At 38.4% G+C, this 21181-nt stretch overlaps 1 protein-coding gene across 3 annotated transcripts in view; it reads left to right on the top strand.

The window, feature by feature from the left end:
* The window catches only part of LOC139711201 (G protein-coupled receptor kinase 3-like), a 124327-nt gene extending 104572 nt beyond the window's left edge, over positions 1-19755 (top strand). Inside the window, exons 14-21 of one of the 3 annotated variants that reach the window (XM_071623119.1) lie at positions 2507-2607; positions 4033-4099; positions 4834-4929; positions 5616-5769; positions 6856-7001; positions 7961-8074; positions 9148-9247; positions 17637-19755. In XM_071623119.1, coding sequence (XP_071479220.1) covers positions 2507-2607; positions 4033-4099; positions 4834-4929; positions 5616-5769; positions 6856-7001; positions 7961-8074; positions 9148-9247; positions 17637-17683 — 825 coding nt within the window. In that variant the 3' untranslated portion in view covers positions 17684-19755. Of the gene's footprint in view, positions 1-2506; positions 2608-4032; positions 4100-4833; positions 4930-5615; positions 5770-6855; positions 7002-7960; positions 8075-9147; positions 9722-10641; positions 10762-17636 lie in introns of those variants that run through there. The other 2 variants (XM_071623120.1, XM_071623118.1) reach the window with 2 other exon arrangements.
* The last annotated feature ends 1426 nt before the right edge of the window (positions 19756-21181 follow it).

The raw sequence follows: 21181 nt of genomic DNA, 5'->3' as shown, positions 1-21181 counted from the left end.
TACAATGTCGTTGAGAGTTTTAGAGGAGTAAAGAAATGCCACTCACCAGGATGAAATAAAGTGAGGACTGGAATTACTGTGTCTTTAAAGTGGTGTCTTATGTCAGTAACATATCGTCGCTGGGGCGACAAGACCTCATATCTACAAAATGTCAAATGTTCAGGAGAGCCAAAAAACATGGCGGCCAAAGCACTGTGGCGAATGGGATAGCCTTTCCTTTGACATGCCATTGTGGCTTCATTTTTGGAGTAAGACAACTGGGATTTGGACAGGACATCACTTAACCCATTATTTGACCATTAATCCAAAAAAGCCATTTTCACCAAAATTGCAGATACAAGGTCTTGTCACCCCAGCGACGATATAACTCCCTCTTATTACGTCCCTCTGTGCCTCAGAATGGGTCCCTGAAATGATGTCATGCCACAAATGCTGTAGTTCTTTTGAACAAATTACTACTCCATCATGTTTTCACCATGTTTATGATGAATCGTCGGTCAGCGGTAACTAACCTGCCCAGCTCTGAAGTCACTTCATTAGTGAGACCCCGAAACAAAACGGGAATTCCCTGATCTTGGGTTTCTACCATGACCTTTCGAATGGCACACACGGGGAAAACCCCTTCATTTTCTCCACTCCAGTACTGCCTGATATTGAACCCTTGAGAAAAAGCAGTTTGCCCACGAGCAATGCCTTTGTCGTGAATCAGGACTTGAAAGAGATATCTCCCGGTCGTGTGATCAGGATGTAGGCGATGAAACCATCACGCTAGTTTAATCTCTAAGTTTTAGATTACGCTAGAAATGACTTTTGTCCTCCTTCTGGCAAATGACTCCTTTGATTGTATCGAGCTATAAGGAGAAATTGTATGGTGCAGTTGTGTAGCTCAAGAGAAGCTACCCAGAGGTTTAATGGGTATGGGGGAGAGGGCACCCCACAGGGTTTAAAGTTGAAATGCACCAAAAAACATAAATAACCTTCAAAAGAAAGAGAAAAATATTTTCTACGGAACGATACAAAAGTGACAAAAATTGGGTTAGAAATAAGGAAGATATGACATGTTGAAATGTCACATTTTTTGGAAAACATTTGTTGATCAGTCCTTATGAATATTCATATGAGCCAGTTGACATGGTCATGCTCTCACAATTTCTTGTTCATTCCATATGCAGAACTGAAAAAAAAATCTCATATTTCCGCTATGTAAATATAAAACTTGCCTTAAAACCACCTTAAATAAAGAAGGACAAATGTTAACTCTGATATATCTTGGTATGAGAACATGCATTTACTCGTATTAGCTAAGAAATAACAATTATTCAGAATTTCATAAATAGCATACCTGAAAAAATTGTGAGGGTATGACGTCATCAACTTGCTCATAGCCCGACATTTGAATATTCATAAGGACCTGTCACAAAATGTATTTTTTTTTTAAATTTGAAATGTCAAAATATATCTTCCTTATTTCTAATTTTTGTCATTTTTGTATCGTTCTGGAGGGAATATTTTTCTCTTTATTTTGAGGTTTATTTATTTTTGGTGTGGATTTCCTCTTGAAAGGGGAAGGTTAGACAAGTTAGAGGTGATCTTATCCCCTAGGACTATCATCGCTGCTTCTAGGGGTTCAGCTGACCTCGGTTGGGCACAGATCTGCAGTCGCTAAGGTCAAAAGTCACGCTTTGACGGATGTGTAGAGATAGCAAACAAATCAATCATGAATACGCCCACCCATAGGTTGTCAAAATGTCGCCAAGCGTAATAAAACACAGAAGCACACATATGCACACACTGACAGACAGACAGACAGATGCACACACACACACACATACACACACACACACCCTCATCCTTTGAGGCAAGAGGATATCAAAATCTGTCATCATTAAAGGTGATGGTTAGCAAATGGGAACAAAATTCCTCATGTCTCAAAACTAAATGCCAGCTGTGTTATGGTATTGGCAGCATACACTGGCAGTGTATGCCTAGATAGAGCAATTGCATTTTGTCATCTCATCAGAGTTTTGTGAAGAAAACTGGAGATGAATTATCTGTTACTGCTATCTTTCGAGAGGCAAGTGTGTAGAATAAATCAACTGTGGACTGGTACATTTTAATATCTTATTTCACATTGAAATGAAATCCTTTCAGCTACTGTATACAGCGAATATTTCACGAGGTTTTTATTTTCACGAATTTCGCGAGCCAACTGCTATTCGCGAAATTACAAACACACGAAAATATTGACTCTGATCCTGATATGAATATGACGTACGCTTACACATTTCTCTGTTCAGTAGAGGACTCCACGATCGCGAATTTAACCACTCGCGAAATCGTCGGGAAGTCTCGATTTGCGAAAATTTAGACTCGCGAAATATATGGCGTATACAGTATATTTTGCTATTGCTCTATAAACACGTATTTATCATTACTGATTTAAATGAGTGTAGAAAGTGTGTTCATGGTTTTTTGGACTCTGTGTATTTCTTCTTTTTTTCTCCAGGATGTTGAGTTCCCTGACAAGATGACCGAGGAGATGCGATCATTACTACAAGGCCTGCTCCAGAGGGAGGTATCCAGTAGACTAGGCTGCCAAGGCAGGGGGTATGTCCTGTATTTACTACTCTCTCTCCCTCCCATTTGACTGTGTGACCTGGCATCACATGATGCTGTTCTGCCCTTTTCTCGTCACCCCCTTCATCTCTCCCATGTCATAGTTACTGAAGATAAAAAAAGAGTCTGTGCTGAACAAAGGGATGATAGTATGTGAAATTAGAATACGTAAACGAAGCAGTCTGTATGAGTGTCGTTTATACCCATCAATTTCTTACAGTTCTGTGCCTTTCTTTCAATAGTTCCCTTAGAGGGATGGTATAGTATTGGTTGAGGTGAGGATTCAGCTTTTAACTTTTTGTAAGATACTTAGAAACCTCTTTATGAAATGTTAAAAAGCATGCAATTCTAGGAGGAATTTAAAGTTTCTTTGATGAAAATCGGTTTTGAAATGGCTGAGATATCCAAACACAAAGTAAAACAAAACAATCCTACTAAATGATTGGTCCCACCTTTTATTAGGATTGCTTTATTTTGGATATCTCAGCCACTTCAAAACCAATTTTCATCAAATAAACTTCAAATTTCTCTTAGAATTGTATGCTCTTCCATAGTTCTTTAGAGATTTCTCAATATCTCAAAAAGATGTTCTGTAAATGTCATGTGTAACATTTAATGAGATTCAGTCCACTTCCATGTTGGATTACACTCTCACATAGAAAAAAAAAACAACCGAACAAATAACTTTTACTTGCCGACACTTGGTCCCAACATATAGATTTACATCATTTTTGTTTCATAGGTTAGATGTTTTAGTGCTGTCCAAGGTCTTGTGCTACAGTCAAAGGTCATGAAGGGTCAAATGTTTAAACTAGTTTAAACTTCAATGAAATGTGGTGATGATAGAAATGAAATAAACTGAAATGTTGTTTACAGGAAATGTTGCATCTTCTGACCTTCAGGAGAGGATGTGGGGGATGACACTTGTACTCTTCTGCTGTAATGTCAGAGAACCAAGTGATGAAATGTTGTTGTGTACTTACCTCTTACTTATTCAATTTCGGTAAGCATTAATTGATGTCATAGTGTCACGAGTGTTTCTCACTTCAAACCTCTTGACCTATTTACGGAGACGGGTCATGCGATAAGAGTCGATCGAGTTGTTTGTGAGAAGATGTGAAGGAAGTAAACAAGCAGCAAGATGCAGAGGCATGGGAGGACCTTGAAACACTTGTCTGAAGACGTCAAGATTAGGATGCAGATTAGAGCTGGGAGATTACAATACAAGCACATGCCCACAAGGTTTCCTGTCTTCTCAAGCTCCAGTTGCGTTATGTAATCATTTTATCGATGGAGTGACGAAACCAACAAAGAGCAAGAATGTCAAATACTTTCCATAGTGAAAAGTTAAATACAAATGTTTGATCCTTGCTTGACCTTTTTCTTCTTTCTTTCTTTCTATTTGATTCACCACAGGGCATTAGAAGTTCGAGAGCATCCCTTCTTCAAGACCACAGACTGGAACCAAGTCTACTACCAGAAGGTAAGGTTGAGTGTATCCCAGAACATCAATGCTGATTGGATGACAGCATGTCTCTCGTCACACCATTGTCACTTCCCATGAGGAAAGAAGAAGTGATTTTGTTCTCTCATCTGCTCACCACAGCCTTCAAAGTTTTCCTGGTTTCGTAGGAGACTCTCTAAACCTTTATGATCTCTTTGCATGTCTTGGCAAGATGATACCGTATTCATCATGTATTTTCCAAATTTGGACTTATACGGCAATTTCGCGATTGGTTGAATTTGGGATCAAGAACCGCACCAATGGTTGTGATAGTGGTAGTAGTGGTGGTGGTGATGAAGACGATAATTGTAAGATGATAATGAAAATGATGGTCTTTGTGAAGATTAGGGTCATGTTATCTTTGATGGTGATGATGATGGTGGTGATGGTGATTGTAGTGGTGATGGTGATGATGGTGGTGATGGTGATAGATGGTGATGATGATGTTGATGATGGTGATGGAAATTGTGATAGTGATGGTGGTGGTGGTGGTGGTGGTGATGATGATGGTGATGATGATGTTGGTGGTGATGGTGATAGATGGTGATGATGATGTTGGTGATGATGATGGTGATTGTAATGGTGATGGTGATGATGCTAGTGATGGTGATGGTGATGGTGATGTGGATGGTGATGATGATGATGTTGATTGCCATGGTAACTGTGATAACATCAATGCTAATCACAAAGAATGTCAATCCTACCCCCATCAGGTCCAACCACCTCTCATCCCACCGCGAGGAGAGGTCAACGCTGCTGATGCCTTTGATATCGGATCCTTTGACGAGGATGACGTAAAAGGAATCAAGGTATGGATCTTAGAGTCCATGACACAAATGGAGAGTCAAATAGATCCCATTACGAATCTGTTTCTTTGCAAACAAATTGAGCTAAAGTTTGTCTTTGCAAGCATCTCTCACATTTCCTTATGGTTTGGGTTAGCTTCATGTTATGTAAGAATGGAAGGTGCATCGGTGTCCTACTTTCATCTGATGTTTACTGGGGCTGTGCTACAAAATTTGATTGGTTGACATGCATACCAGTCAGAACTTATTATATCAAAGTCAGAGACTCCAACTCTCCCGTTTTCGACGGGAGATCTCCCGCCGAAAACCCATTTTTGCAAAATCTCCCGTTCTCCCACTTGAGATTTAATTTCTCCCGCCCTGGCTCTGTGTCTCCCGTTGGAAAGGATTTCTTACTTATTGCTATTGTATATTGAAAAAAATAAGCCTTAGATAGCACAAGGGAGCATGTAGAACCCTAGGAACTTCGCACACATCAACCTGGAGTCTCCCGTTTGCAAGGGGTTTTAGGCGGGAGAATCTCCAGATCAGAAGGTGCTTTGGGTTGGAGTCTCTGCAAAGTGTAAAAGATGAGTCAAAGTTTGCTATTCTCACATTTCATACCTTACCTCATGACTCATTAGTCCTCTATAGAGAGAGAAGCACACAAATAAATGAATGTTTTTTTGACAACCTTGAACTTTGTCCAGCTGTCGGAGGCAGACCAGGAGCTGTACAAGAATTTCCCGGTGACCATCTCAGAGAGGTGGCAGCAGGAGATTGCTGAGACGATATTTGAGACGGTCAACCAGGAGCACGACAAGGTGGAGATGAAGCGGAAGGCCAAGAAGATGGACGAAGGAAGTAAGCCTGCTGAGAGTTTGTATCACTAGCTGCTGTCACACCAGCAAAACTCAAAAGTTCTTGAAGTGGTAAAGGTATTGTTTACCATTGGGAGCAGTGATTTAAAAAAAACAAATGTTGGAGTCATCACATTTGATGCATTGTATGTGTAGGTCAGCTGTATCACAAAACATCCTACCCTGTAAAGATTTTGCAATAAAGCCTAAAATATGAGGAGATATCACTATTTTTCTCACTAAAACATAACTGTAGATGGTTTAGTCTAGAAACAGTTTTATTATAACTATTGTTTACATTTTTTAAATTTAACATGATATAGATTACACTGGTTAACTTTTTTACACTGGTTGTTTCTATCCCTAACTCACATTTTAGTACTAATTTGAAGCAGTAAACCTGGGTTTTTATATCATCTGCAAATGGTAAACAATGCCTCTAACTTCAAGAACTCTTCACTAAGTTTGCTCATCCTTTACACTGGCAGCCAAACTTCTCGAAATTTCAGTTCTCAGAGTTGGAATGAAACCTGTCTTGGAGCTTTGATTACCTGAGAAGATTATCATGGAGACTTTACAAGTTACAAATTATCTATGTCTTTATGCATATGCTAGTTTTGAGGCTGTGCTTTCGTGAAAGCACCGGCAAAGAACATCACTGAATACGCCATATTGTGGGTTTTTTATTTTCGTGAATGTCGAGAGTCGGGCGCTATTCACGAAATTAAAGACATGTGAAAGTATTAACTCAGATCCCAACATGAATGCGACATGCACATTTACAGTTCCTTGTTTATTGCTGTACTCTGTGATTGTGTATTTAACCAGTCGCAAAATTATTGAAGTCTCAGTACGGAAAAATTTAGACTTGCTGAATATGGCGTATACAGTATGTAGTGTCTGAATCACTGCACTTTATCAATGCAGCATTGTAAAGAGGGAATCATTAAAAGGGATCAGTGATTTCCTGTGAGTGATATGATGATGATTTTTAAGTCTTTGAATGCTGTAGTCAATTTCAATTGAATGCAATATTCACCGTGGTCTCAATTTCAAGCCATATTGTGTGCTTCTGTCTCCCTGCCCCCAGTCTACGCCTTAGGCAAGGACTGCATCATGCACGGCATCCTACACAGGCTGGGGGGCCCCTTCCTCAACACCTGGCAGAAACGCTACTTCTACCTGTTCCCCAACCGCCTGGAGTGGTCCGGCGATAGCGACAGGGGTCCAAGTCAGGTGGGTTCTCCCCCCTCCCCCCTCCACCCTCCGCCATCCTTGTTTTTAAACTGTTAAACATGACGAATGCAGCAGATGTTTGCTCCAACAATCTGCAATATGGTACAAATGTCTTGATCATGTTAGTTTCACCATGGATAGGTCATGTTACTTATCATGTGACCATTTCATCATGTGATTGTGCAGTACATGGAAATCACATTGTGAGAGTGTCTCATAAGAAACATGAAAGTAGGAGGGTGTCAGACTTTGATAACCCTATGAGGACGGTTTGATTTTGCTACAACACGCAATTCCCATAGACACCATAGACACGGGTTAATGCATGCTGCTGAGCAGTTAGTTTTGAAAGGTGTGGTGGATATCAGATATTTTGGTAAAGAAAACACTCTGTAGTGTTAATTCAGGAATAGATTGTTTTCTCAGTAGTGTACATTGGAAGAGAAATACTAAAGACCATATCCACAGTAATGAACCCCCTCACATGGAAAAAAAAAATTAAAAAAGCAAAACTTTGCCATTCTATCCTGCTCATGCAAAAGATTTCATACAAAACCATGCAAGCTCTGCTGAGGCTTGGACGTTGCTGAAAAACATAAGAAGTTTTGCACTCACCACCTGGCATTGCAACTCTTTAGCCTGAATTCACAAAGGTGATTTAAACTTAGACCATTGTACAAATTTAGACTGTGGCCTACAATAGGCGTACCTTTGAAATGCGCGCATCAATGCACGTCTGTTACTGGACATCTATTGGCATACGCGATCTGAAACATCATATATCATATTTATGGAGAAGAAATTTGCATAAACCACGGTTTAGATTCAGACCATCTTCGTGAATTCAGGCCTTTCTGTGTCTGTATGTCGATGTGCACCTGACAAAATCTCTTCTCATTTTCTGTATGTATGTATGTATGTATGTGTGTGTGTGTGTGTCTGTCTGTTTGTGCCAGCAGCAGAATGTGATAGCCCTGGAGGACGTCATGTCAGTGGAGGAGTCGACGATCAAGGGATACAAGAGCATCACTCTGAAGATGAAGGCTGGCAAATCCTGCATTCTCAGGGCAGAGGTGAGAGAGTACTGGAGTGTGACATCATAACCATTCGTTGCCATGGAAACTGGTTTCTAAGCAACCTCGTGCAACCCAAATATCTGCCAACACAACTGTTGCTAACCGTACCCTTACCTGGTTCCAACCTACTGCCCGAAGCCTTGTGTATTTTATATCATATCATATATTAATTTTTCTCATCTTTCTATTTACGCACCTATCTATCCTGACATAAGTTTGGTCAAGGAGGTTCAAGAGAATGGGGTCACAACTCTTATATTCCCTTTGAAACCATGTTCGAAGCTGCCACTCAAAATTTTTTGAAGTATGTACCAAACCGGAACTGCCCCACAGATAGGAAGACAATTGATTCATGTGTCATTGCATAACGACCAGCTACCTTCTAGGAAAGATATGTCTTTATGATGGTAATAACTTTTCGCCATCCCTACTTATGGAACATGAGCAATACAAAAAGGTATAGGCAGGGGATGTGAGGATAGAAATCACAAAGAAATTAATGAAATGAAAATCAAGTTTACTGGACATGGGCATGTCCGGGCACAAATCTGACATATTGATGTATAAAGAACTATTGACGAAGATTATTCCATATCATTTTCATGTGGCGGAATTTCGCGGAAAAATTTTAAAATCGGCATTCAAAGAGGGCGTACTTTCAAATACTTTCACAACATACAGCTCCGATTTACACTTTTGCAGGTATTTCTGGACGAGTTTGACCTTTGTGATAAATGTTTTATCGTAAGGAGAAATTTCATGTCATTTAATGAATAAACAAGCAATATATATTTGATATAATGTTAGAGTTCAAAATCCTTCTTCTAATTGCCCAGAATGATGGCGGCTTCAAACATCGAACATCAAAGGTACAAATGCACCTGTGGAATTCTTTTGTGCATCCATAGAAATCTGACAATTGTTTGAATAATTATGGCCAGTTGGAACTCCAGCTCTAGAACCTCCTCGGTTTGGTCAACCAATTTATCTATCTGACGATCAATCAATCTATTTATGTCTTGTCTACGTAAACGTCCTCTCTCTCTTTCTTCCTTCCCATTCTGGTACAGTCCGAGCCAGAGTACGTGCAGTGGTTCAAAGACATTCGTGGCACCTTCGACGAGGCCCAGCGCATGCTGCGGAAGGGCCCCAAGATGTTTGCGACCCAAGGTTCGTCCACTGATATCATGCGACACCACCCCCCACTAGGCCAGCGCAACAGCAATGGCCCACACTAACAACCTCCTCTACCCCCCTCCTCCCCCAAACAGACCATTCCTACCGCCCAGCCCTCCCAGATTCTGACCCCGATCACCCGAATCGAATCATGCATTTGTAATGACTTAACAACTCTTTTTTTTTATCTTGTTTTTTTTTTTTCTATTCAAATTTATTTTCGTTATCCCTAGCGAGTATGCATATATGCAATGGCTTAGATGTATTAGCTTAACAAACTGCTGGTGTCTATTTTGGGCACATTTTCTTTTTTTTAAATGCCCAGTTTTACCTTGATCAAGGAGTTGTTCAGGTCTGCTAGTAATGTGGAATATCAAAAGCTTCTAAACTATTTCCAGCTGCTTGTGCTGGTCCAACAATATATTCATATAGATATACATCCCCTGCATGATGGATGAAAGAAGAACTTATCGGTGCCATCTTCTTGACGATAGAAGTACCTCGAGTGTATCAAGTTCAGATTCCAAGAAAATTTGCATGTAAAAAGCAGATTTTGGCCCCAAATTTTTCCCATTAGGCGTTTCCCTTTCCTTTCTCCCACATCCCCATGACATGACCCGCGTTCATCCAGGAAAGCAGGTCAAACCAACCCAAGTGTATAAACCAAAATGGCTTCTTCAGCACTGACAATTGTTCAAAAAAAGCAAGTAAAAGAACGAAAAAAAAAAAAGCGTTCAGTACTGCCGACCCATAAATGGATGCCCTCATAGCATGTATCATGGCAGCTCATTTGACAATGATGTAAAATGGAATTAGAGGAAGTGCAAATCTTGTTTGTGCATATTTTAATGGATTTTTAGTATTTGATTGTAATCAGCTTGTGTTAGGGAAAAAAAAAACCAAGCAAACAAGGAAATACAGTAGCAAATTGTAAAAAATTTTAAATCAAAGAATATCAGCAAATTTGCATAAAGAAAAAAAAAAGAAGGTAAAAATCGTCAACCCGGTCTGTTGTTTGATCCAAATCCCTGCTCACTCAGTTTATCTGCTGTATAGTAAATTGGAAACTTTCTATACTTGGCTAGAGTGAAATCTTGACAAGATCCTTTCACAAGATAGGGCTGAAGGAAGAAAAAAGACTTATATAATATAATTCTAATAAACTATATAGTGCTGGGCATTAAAGCAATAGCATTGGAAAGGTGGTGCTATATGTACAATGTATGTGTGGTGTGGGCTTTTCAATGCTGCCCTCGGTGTCACTAACTCACATGATACGTCGTATAACCTCCCCCCGAAGTCATTTGGTCGCCGTTTCGTGCCCAGCAAAGGCTCGGGCAAGCTTGAGGTTTATTTTCACAATGACATCTCTCTTTCTTCTTCACCAGACTAACCCACATGAATGCCAGGTGATTGATCTAACATATCCAGCGATAACTCAGCAGGCCAACAGTCCCACCCCTTGACTTTTTTGTATCCACATCATTTCTAAACCTTGAAAACCTAACAGCATTTTGCTCACAAAAAAAAATTTGTAGTGTATGTTATTTTTTTTTTCGGTTCTATTTTTTTAAATAGAGAAAATGACTCAAAAAATTGAGAAATCACATTTTTGCTGCAAGCGTTTTTGAGAGTACATGTATTTCAAATGTGAATGAACCATCATGTGGCTATTCAGCTTAAATATGTTTTACCTGTGGAATTGAATTTTCCGTATGAACAATAATTTTCACACATGTTTATGATTTATGCAGCCATGGCATTTTGCCTGGTAGAGGGAAAGTAACTGTATACTTAAACCATTTTGACTGTGAGGAAAGAGTTGATCGTGTAGCAAGGTCTCACGACAGCTGAGACTCAAACTTTGATATATCAAGGATGGGCAATTGAATATTTTGATCTGTGTTGTGATCAAAGTCGTAGCACCAACTCTGACTCTTACGAAGTTGGGCTGCTTTATCTCCAGGCAAACGCTATTTATATCTCTGTCTAGAATGACAAACTGAGTATGTTCAAAGATATATGTATGTTTGTACCGACAACATGACTCGTGGAGTGCGAAAACGAACTTTTTACCACAGTACTGCGACTGTATACACTACCTGACTATTAAACATGATGAAACGCTGTCTGTTAGACTTTAGAATCTGAGTAGTAATGGGTAGAGGGTGATATTGTGTTTTTGTATCCATTGAATAGGACCTATTTGTTTCTGATTTTGACATCTGTTCGGACACACAATACGTATGAGGCATGACTTCAGCCCTGAGTTTGATATCATCAAAGCGACGATTCGTCTCAATACATGACCATGTACCCTGGTGTACCAATGTGACACAGAACGCGAAGTGCTAGTTTGCCATATAGCACCTGTTTGCACAGAAAAGACAAAATATACGCTAAGACTCTGACAGAACAAGTCCTAGTGTACCTATATTTATGATTAATATTATTATTATATACCAGTAGTATTTATAGAGCAGAACACACAACTTATCTGATCACTCCAGAAATTTTAGAGAGACTGCCAAATTGTTGTAGGCACACAAGTATATGTACACAGGTTTTTTACGTACCTTGCGCTGCTGTATTGTGAAATTCTCAAGGGTGAATGTCACATAGCAGCAAGGGGAGATGCGCTATAAAACAGTTGAGATGACCTATGAGCATGTGATGTGTCGGTCTTCAATGGCCAAAGATATAAAACAAACAATGAGGCAGCGTTCCTAGCTTTGACAGATTCCGTTGTACTCTCGTGCTATACATTGAACACATACAAAATCTGCCAGAACTCTTTTAGCGAGTTTTAAGATTTCTTCATATAGGATAGTAGCCATCACTTTGTGAGTTAACTGAACACACTCAAGAGGAGTTATATTATACACTGCTATACTTCATATTTTCATTATGTTTTACAGTGAGTAGCCTTCGGTTTATTTCACTGATTGAATATTAGAAGAATGTCAGAGAGAAAAAAAAAAGACAGAAAAAAGACAAAAAAAAGTGTTTTGTTTCATTTACGAATGTGTTATCAAATTTTCTTGTTTTGTATTAAACTAACCAGTATACAATTGTTAAATTGAAAACATTTACGTCTTTTGTGTGAAATGTAAGCGAGAAAAAAAAATTATTCATTATGGGGAAAAGAATCCTTTTTTGTATTTTTTTAGTCCTGTGCTCTAGATCTGCTTAGTGTGTGTTAAAGGAAGACAGTATGATATATCAACAACCTTTGTACATGCAAAAAAACTATTGTAAGTGTGCTACAAATGATTAAAAACAAATAAAAATGATGTGAATGTATGAATTTGAAAAAAAAAAAAAGACAGGTCGACGCAGGTAGTCAATAAAATTATGGAGTTTATTTGCTTTTAAAATGAAAATGGTGACTTGTGCTGTGCACTACGAGCACTCCAATACCTGACTCCATTTGAGTCCAGAGGTTCATGTGAGTAGAGACGAATTTCAGATGTGCATGGCTATGTAGTCTATGTTCTATAATCTTACACAAATCTCACAGCTATGAGGAAATTGTTTTCGATATAGGACATCTGTTTAGAAATTGCACCGTTCAAACTTTTGCTCGTCAGAGCAGCATCAAAGCTGTGGCAGTGTTTTCGTTTTTCAGAAACATCTTCATGATTTTTTTTTTCTGTTTAGAAACATAGCTGATTAACTGGAGATATTATTCAATTGACATGCTAACAATCAGATTGTATGTTTTTATAGAGAAATGATTAATATCATGTGCATATATTTTTTTCTCCTTTGTTTACATCATTGAACATCAATTCAAGGTTTAAATTGATGGGTTCTAGCGAGAAAAAAAAGAGAAAAGAAGTAGGTATCGTGTGCATTCTTGTAGTCTGTTTGTTTTATGCCATGACCGATTTGCACTATCCAAAACGTTTTTTGGAAATGTATAATGAGAGCACACAGCTTTGAATAATTCCGCAACAGCTGTGTGTGTGTGTATGGGTGTGTGTGTGTAGCTTTTAATGTACAGACAAAAATCAACTAGAGAATTGAATGAAATGTTGTTTATGAAATCATTCACTTGTACATGTATATCAGCAATCGGCACTCTGTCCCGCTTTGTCTTTTAGGCACATTTCTTACCTGAGTAGCCCGCCAGACAATGGGTGGATGTAGTATGCAAAATATGTATCAAAAACACAAGCAAGAAAACAATTTTCCCCTCTCTATCATACCTGTAAACGCTGCTTTGAATTGACATGTGACATATGTGGGGAGAAGAAAACGAAAGCAGCAACAACAACAACAGTGCATATGAAGCAGATGATCTCATATTTTGAAAGGAAAAAATAGTTTGACTGTCTAACTGGAATGCCCGCTTTGAAAACACAACTCATGATTTGGTGTTCACGAAACGGCCATTTTTGTAGGTCTTTGGTTTTGTCACGTCTCATTCTATCCCCCTCTTCTTCTATTATCATTCACTTTAATAGATTCTTGAAAATCCTAAACAATTTGTAGCGGAAACATGGAAGTGTTGTCTTGAAAATTGTGCGTAATTGATGTAACTTTAAGTACTGAAAAAATGCAAATTGTAAAGTCTAACTCTTTCCTATGACTGAAGTATAACAACTATTCTCTAAATGCTAGTAGTTCCATAATTCTTTTTTTTTTTCAAAGATATGTATACTATCAGATTGATTAAGGCTTTTTGTTGTTTGTGTACAATGCGTTTACTGTGTGTATGTGAATGAGCAGCTTAGACAATATTACAAATGACATAACTTGTGTAATATCTTTGATTGTTTTTTTATTGGATTGTGATTCATTTTTTTTTTAATGACGTTTTCTATGATTTCTAACCAAAGCAATGTGTACCCACAAAGTAAGCAGTATGGGCGAAGTCACGAATATTGCAGTCGATTCAGAATACCTACGGCCGCTTGCGAAGAGCCGACTTGTGAATTACACTCAAAGAAACAGTGAAACAATATTTGAATAGGCTGAGGCTCTGTCCCCCCGTTTTGTGTCGGTATTCACTTTTCAGCACTCCTTCATAGATATCTGTCCAATTTCATAGTTACTTTTTCGTCTTAGCGTAGCCAATGTGTAGACACTGGTTAGCGTGTGAAAAGAGCTCACACACTATTTGAGAAATCTTTATTACGATACCACGTGACGGTGAGTCTGTGAGAGGCAGGGAAACTCACCACAAACCATGATATTTTCTGTGAACACTCACTCTGCAAACACCCCATTGATGCTCTGACACATTTGCTGGTACTCTCTCTCACCCACAAGTCGAGTCTAATATGTGTTGCAAAGTTTTATATCTCTCCGCTGCAAGCCCCCAAAGCCCACAAACGATCCATAAAACCGGGAGCATCCCTCCCCGCCGTGTCCGAGAGGCGCCGTGTACAGCGTTGCATTCTGGGTAAACTGTTGCTGTCAATAATAGTCACATGACTCTTTGTTCGTCTATCTTTTTTTTTTCTTTTTTAAATGTGTGTGTGTATGTGCGTGATGCAGTCGATCTTTGATATTCTTTCTTCCTTCATGTTTTCAGTGTGATCTGGATGTATAAAATTGGTAAAATTTCAGTTTCTTTCACCCCCTTAGGCTACCCTTTGCTCCTTTGAACGGTTCATGCTCCCCGCCCCGCCCCCTGTAGTCCACCAGATTGCAAAATTAATTCTATGTATGTATGTATGTAAATGTTTATCGTATATCAGCATAATATAAAGTTTTATGTGTACAAATATTAAAATATATTTACATATAAGTCTCTCCCAGTCCCTGCATTTTTTTTCCCTGGGCTAAACTGAACATTAGGCTCAGTTATACCCAGTTGCTTCACTCTCCTGTAATCTTGAAGTGAATGCTCTTTGCTGTATATCAACTCCTTTTTTTCCCCCCTATCAATTGTGTAATGCTTCCTTGATGATATTTATTTGTACTCTATCTATTGTTGGTCATTCTATGTTTTGTTTTATGTTGTTTTGTTTTGGTTATTTTTGTTTTGTTTTGTTTTGGGGGGTTTTTTTTTGGCCAAATTTCCTATCTCAAGTTATTGTACGTACATCTCAGTGTTATGAACAACAAATGATATATCAGGCCATCCTATGCAGTGTATTACTGCCAAAAGTCAGTAGTGCAAGCACCCCAACTAATAAAAAAATAAAAAGAAGGAAAATTAAGCAGTCAAAAGTTGAGATTTGATTCCATAGTACTGAAATTGGGAATAGATGGTCATGCCGAGAGATCTATTCAAAAACCTGTGATTGTGGTTTGATTTGCTTAATTGGTTAACATTCCAGTGGGAAAAAAAAAGAATTATAGCCAAAATGTCAAATACAGAGTATAACACAAAACTAGGTCAATATAAAAGCTCTGACATCAAGTTGGACTTTAAACCATGAAACATAATTAGTTCCTGCCCTACACATATCGACACATCCAAAGATGTCAGTCGTTTCGATCCAGTTACATGCCTTCACCCTAATGCTTTTATCTACCCTTATAAATCATACCATTGGAGGTCCATGTACAGCACAATATGCCAGCAAAATATTGTTGTTGTCTTTTTCACCTGCATGAATGTGTCCCAAGATAATCTCACAAAAATGTTAGTACTCGATGTCTTTCTATATTCTCCAATGCATGAAACAAAGTGCAGCAAAATGCCCCTGTGCCATTTACTTAAAGATTCTTTTTTTTTTAATGGCATCTCAAAAAATTGTACCTCAGACCTTGTGTTTTGTTTTAATGCTTCATCTCTATCCTTGTGATTACAATCAGTATACAGTCAGTATTCATTTTTCCTTTTTGGTTGTGCTTTTTTTTTGGACAAAAATTAGCATGCAGGCTATCTTTAGGCATTATTTATTTATTTGAAGGACAATGTTTTTATTACATATTATAATTTGTTTTAAGAAAGAAAATTATGGCTTATGCTATGAATCCTTGTTTCTTCTCACCAAGGATAAGGCCTTATTTGTAGCACAGTAATATTTTAACCAGAAGATAAGTTAAAATGTGGAAAATGAGTCGAGTAACGTTCTGTTGGAACAGAGAGTGCGCTGATTCCAAATCTAACAACAACAACCACAACAACAAAGAAAGAGAGCTACTGCTGATCTGTGTGTTGTGTCTGCTTGAGTGCTGTGCTAGCTAGCTGAGGTCTCAAACCACATGCACCATGTTTCAGACATGGCTGGGAAATCGTTGGTTGTTGTTTGTTTTTTTAGTCTTAAAGAAAGATGTGATTTCAGCACTCTTGGTTATATTTTGTGAGTGAAACTATTTTTTTTTTTGTGACCATTCACCTTTTTTTCAGTCTTATGTGTATGGCCAGTAATGATTCCTTTGTAAATTTTTGTTGTGATGCTGTTCTTTAGTCTTTGCATGCAGTCGTGGAAAAGTGATTTTTAGCATGATTATATACTCACAGTCCAAGTGATTTGTGTGCACATGTTTTACAAAGAGCAAAATAGTAGTAATGCCCTACATGTACATGCTCCATGATATTACTCAGTTGTATGCAAGGTTGTTTAAGTCGTGGGATGTTGTCAGACAGGTGTCATATAAAAGCATTACTTCATGATATTCCATGTCGAGACGTAGAATGAGACTGGGCTGAAAGGAATTAATTTCAAAGTTTAGGACAGTGTGCTCACAGTGACTAGTATAGATGTTAGATAAGCATTGATCTAGGTACAATTGTAGATAAAGCAATATTCTTGGGATACCATGTCTCTCCTGATATCTATTTCTCAAGTTGAAGTGCAAAAGCTTGATAATTTGTGACTATGGGGGGGGGGGGGGGGGGGATTAAAAATCCAATTTTAGACAGCTTAAAACTTTTGTTCCCTACTGGGATAAACATTGAAAACAATAAATGTTTGGATCAAGACAGTATATTTCTAATGAATAGAAGCAATGGATAATGCCTAAATTTGTGATGATACATCGCAGAATTAATTTGAGAATGCCTGAGGAATGATTGTAGGCCTGAGGGGGTTAAATGCTGAGAACTTCCACCCCCCCCCCAAAAAAAAATAAATAAATAAATAAATTAAAAAAAAAAAAATATATATATATATATATATATATATATATATGTATTGTGAATACTTTAAAATGGGCTGCAAGAAATCTGCAGCAATGATACTTGACAAGCCATCTCCTCACTCAATTTCCTTTTTAATTTGTACCATCTAAAACAATGTAGTATTTTTTTCTAATTACTAGTAATTCAGTGCTGTAGAATTGATGTAATGAGACTGCCACAATATCATCAAATGTTCATTAGGAATTGATGTAGATTTGTTGATCTGTGTATTCTCCAGGTATCTAACTACAGTTTTGCTCTCTCTCTTTATTCTCCCCGTTTCTCTTCCTCCTGCAGCTAGTGGTATGTATTACAAAGGACGAGGAGTAGCCCAGGAGAGCTAGCACTACACCCAGACATTCTACCAATGCCCCGCCCTTCCCCCTTCCCCGCTTCGTTCAAACCTCAACTCCCCATTGGGCATTTTCCAGCCACCCCCGTGCGACCAACATTATATGTCCCGGCCTCGTGAAAGAGAGACCTTTGAAACGCTAACCCCCATCCCCCTCCCCACGCCGAAAGACTTGACACGCCCGAATGGCAGCTCCTGTTGCCATGGCGACACCACTCTGCTTAGTGGGGACTTCTTGTGGGCAGGCAGGAGGAGGATGGAGAACTTGGAGACGGTGATGATGATGATGATGATGCGATTAGAAAAGGACGCAGGGGAGAGTTTGGCAAATAGAGATGGACGCAGCTTCTAGAGAGCAGTGAACTACGCAACAAAGTAACTTGCGTCATATGCGAAACGGATGAGTGAGGCTTGGATGACAATAAAAAGATTGAAGCTGAATACAACCTGCTGGAAACCCGGCAGCTCTATGAGAGAGATATGGGCTCAGCCTCCAAAGGGTCTTAATCTCCCCATACCATACTGATGATTTTTCTAGTTCCTCACCAAGCCGGCATCAACATCTCCCTGCATGGAAGCATCTCATAGTCTTGAGTCGCAGACCTCATTTTCAGCCTAGTTCACCATTTCTGTGTGGACGTACCTAGCCTACACTCATGAGGCAGTGTACAGACTTTGCTAGAATTGATTATCATATACCGTTCTGCATGATACAAGGTTGACAGATACAATTTTTGTTTCTTGCTTTTATTGGCATGTGCATTTCTTTGGTATCGTAAGTCAGAGTATTATACAAAGAAGAAAACATGGCACCTTTTGTGGAGAAACCCTTTTCAGGTACAAAACCTTGATGCAACATAGAATGTAGAGCTTAAGATTATGTCGAACAGTCCCAGAGGTTTATTTTTTTTCTTTGTTCAACTAGCTCCGTACTACTGTTCAAGAAGGACCGATCCATAGTGTTAGTTCAATATGAAGATGATGACGACAATGATGGTGATGATGATGATGATGATGATGGTGATGACGATGATGATGGTGATGATAGAAAGAGGCTAATGCCGAGGATGATGCTGTGTACGACACACAGAGTGATGATAATGATGTTGCCCGCGATGATGATGATGATTACGATGACATCGCTGCTGCTGCTGCTGCTGATGATGTTGATGAAACGCCATACACTGGAAACAACTGGCAACGAAGACAGTGACAATGTTGATTTCCAAGCCATGCAGGGAACAAATTGCGAAAAGCAGGATCTCAATACTATGCAGAAGCACGCTGTTTTTTGGGCGCTGGCGCCTCTCACCAGTTCAGCTTTATTCTATTTTATTTCGCCTTCGTAGTATTCCTCAAAGTCGAGCCCAAAGATGTAAACTTTCTCTTGTCCAGGTGAACATTTTGGCACGGACTTTGCACCGAAATGACAGTTCTGTTTCATCATGTATTAAAATGAACGAATAGCTTTTCAAAAAAAAAAAAAAAGAAAGAGGGGATGTATGAAGAGGTGCAAAGCAATGCTAATATCTGTGCAGTCAAATACATTTTCTCCAATGTTCACTGTTAAATTCTGCACAAAAATGCAATCAGTTGTCAGACATGGTGTAGGAATAATTCAGAATTAAGCAGAGTCAATTCCTGTTATCAGGCTGATGGTGGAGAAATGATGTTTATTAGACTTTTTTTTTAAATATTTTTTTTTGAAATACAGAATTAGGCAAAGCATAGTCCAGGCAAGTTTGCTACTTTTTTGGTCTGATACATACAACCCAGTTAGCCATTCAGGAAGACAACAGCATCATGAATAAGCTGCTGAAATTGAAATAACCCTATCCCTGCAATAAACGAGAAACCTCAAGACAAAGGTAGCATGGATGCATCGATGGGTGACCGGACAAAGATTCCAGAAATGAAATTGTCGGACAGATTGCTCTTCTCCGCCGCCAGATCATACAACTGGCAACAAGCAAAGATAAAAACTATTCCACTTTATTAGCTTTTTCTCAAGACTTATCAATCATGCAGTAGACTCTAGCAGCAGAGACAGATTCAACGTGCATAGCGGAGATGGAAATGAAAGGAATGAAAATGTCAGAGACTCCTCTTCACTTTAACCGTTTGGATGAATCATGTTCCCGTCAAATTTGATTGGTTGGCAAGGTGCACCAGGGTGGTGTTATCCCCATGCAACTTGAATTGGCTTGTTGCCAGTTTTTGCGATAATGTAAATAAAATTACTATCAATCCATTTGTCTGAATGAAATATAATGAAATTTGAAATTAAGGATGGGAGTGAGAGAAAGAGAGAGAGAGGTAGAAAAAGAGGGAGAAAAGGAGAGTTGGAGAAAGAGAGACAGAGGGCAAAAAAAAAAAAATGTTAAGATATAATAAGACCAAATTTTTGATTTGGTGTTGCTGCAAATTGTGGTGGGACTTTATCTGTGTTATACTATGGCTTACATTCATTAAACATTTTTGTATGTACACATACAAGTAAGTACTGCACATGAAACATATGTCTTGTGTGATAATAGAAATAAAAAAAAGCTTTGAATTAACACATTTTGATGTAACCAGAAAAAGACCGAAAAAAAAAACAAACCCTAAAATTAGCCTCAAAATATTGATGTGATACAAACAGTGTCGGTATCTACGTGTTTATTAATAACTGTATCCAGGCATTGGAGATTGTACAACAAAATTCAAGTTATAGAGAATAGAGGTCAAATACTAGTAACTGTCTCTTTTCAGTGTCATTCTGTACAATAATGTAATTATTTGAGGCTAGGTGAAGACTTGGGGGAAAAAAGAAGCCCAGATCATTTCAAGGAATTAGAAGTTACAGTTGATTTTTCAGAGAAAATTATCTGAAGTATGATGTATTTAAGCAAGAACAATACCTTAACATCCAAAATTCTCATAATCACAAGATTATCAGCTTTAGCAAATGAAATCAAAGGAAACAATATAAAGAAGTGAACATTCAAAATCTCATGCAGACGTTGTCAAGTAAATTTTGGGTATGAATGAATCTGTCAAGACTAATTGCCAACATAATCACAGTTTATATGATAGCATGGATATTTACAATTCATATTTGTTTCTCCTTGACATGATTTTGAAAGAAATCCCCCATTCTGTTTCTTCATTGAATAATATTTGCTGTACGCAAACAATTGTAACGACAACATCGTTGGTTGAATCATATATTGGTGACTAAATTTGAACAATGAATGATAACATACAAAATGATGATTACAAACTCGCCTTGCTACCTAACCGTTGAGGTTACTTTTCTCACTAGAAAATTCAAAACTTTGTCCAGTTTTTATGTTTTTTCCCATACCATAACCTTGCCTGCTGTATACATGTCATCATTTATAGTGTGCTCGGTTGTTCTTATAGAATTTTTTTTTTGGGTACTTTTTTTTAAAATCAAAGACTTCAAACTCTGGAGGATAGAATGATGCTGCGTGTGGATGTTGGC

This window comes from Diadema antillarum, unplaced genomic scaffold (assembly GCF_040938485.1).
Source record: "Diadema antillarum isolate AM-2024a unplaced genomic scaffold, OU_Dant_1.0 seq00001625_RagTag, whole genome shotgun sequence".
Taxonomy (NCBI): Eukaryota; Metazoa; Echinodermata; class Echinoidea; order Diadematoida; family Diadematidae; genus Diadema; species Diadema antillarum.
This window is presented reverse-complemented; position numbering and strand designations above follow the sequence as displayed.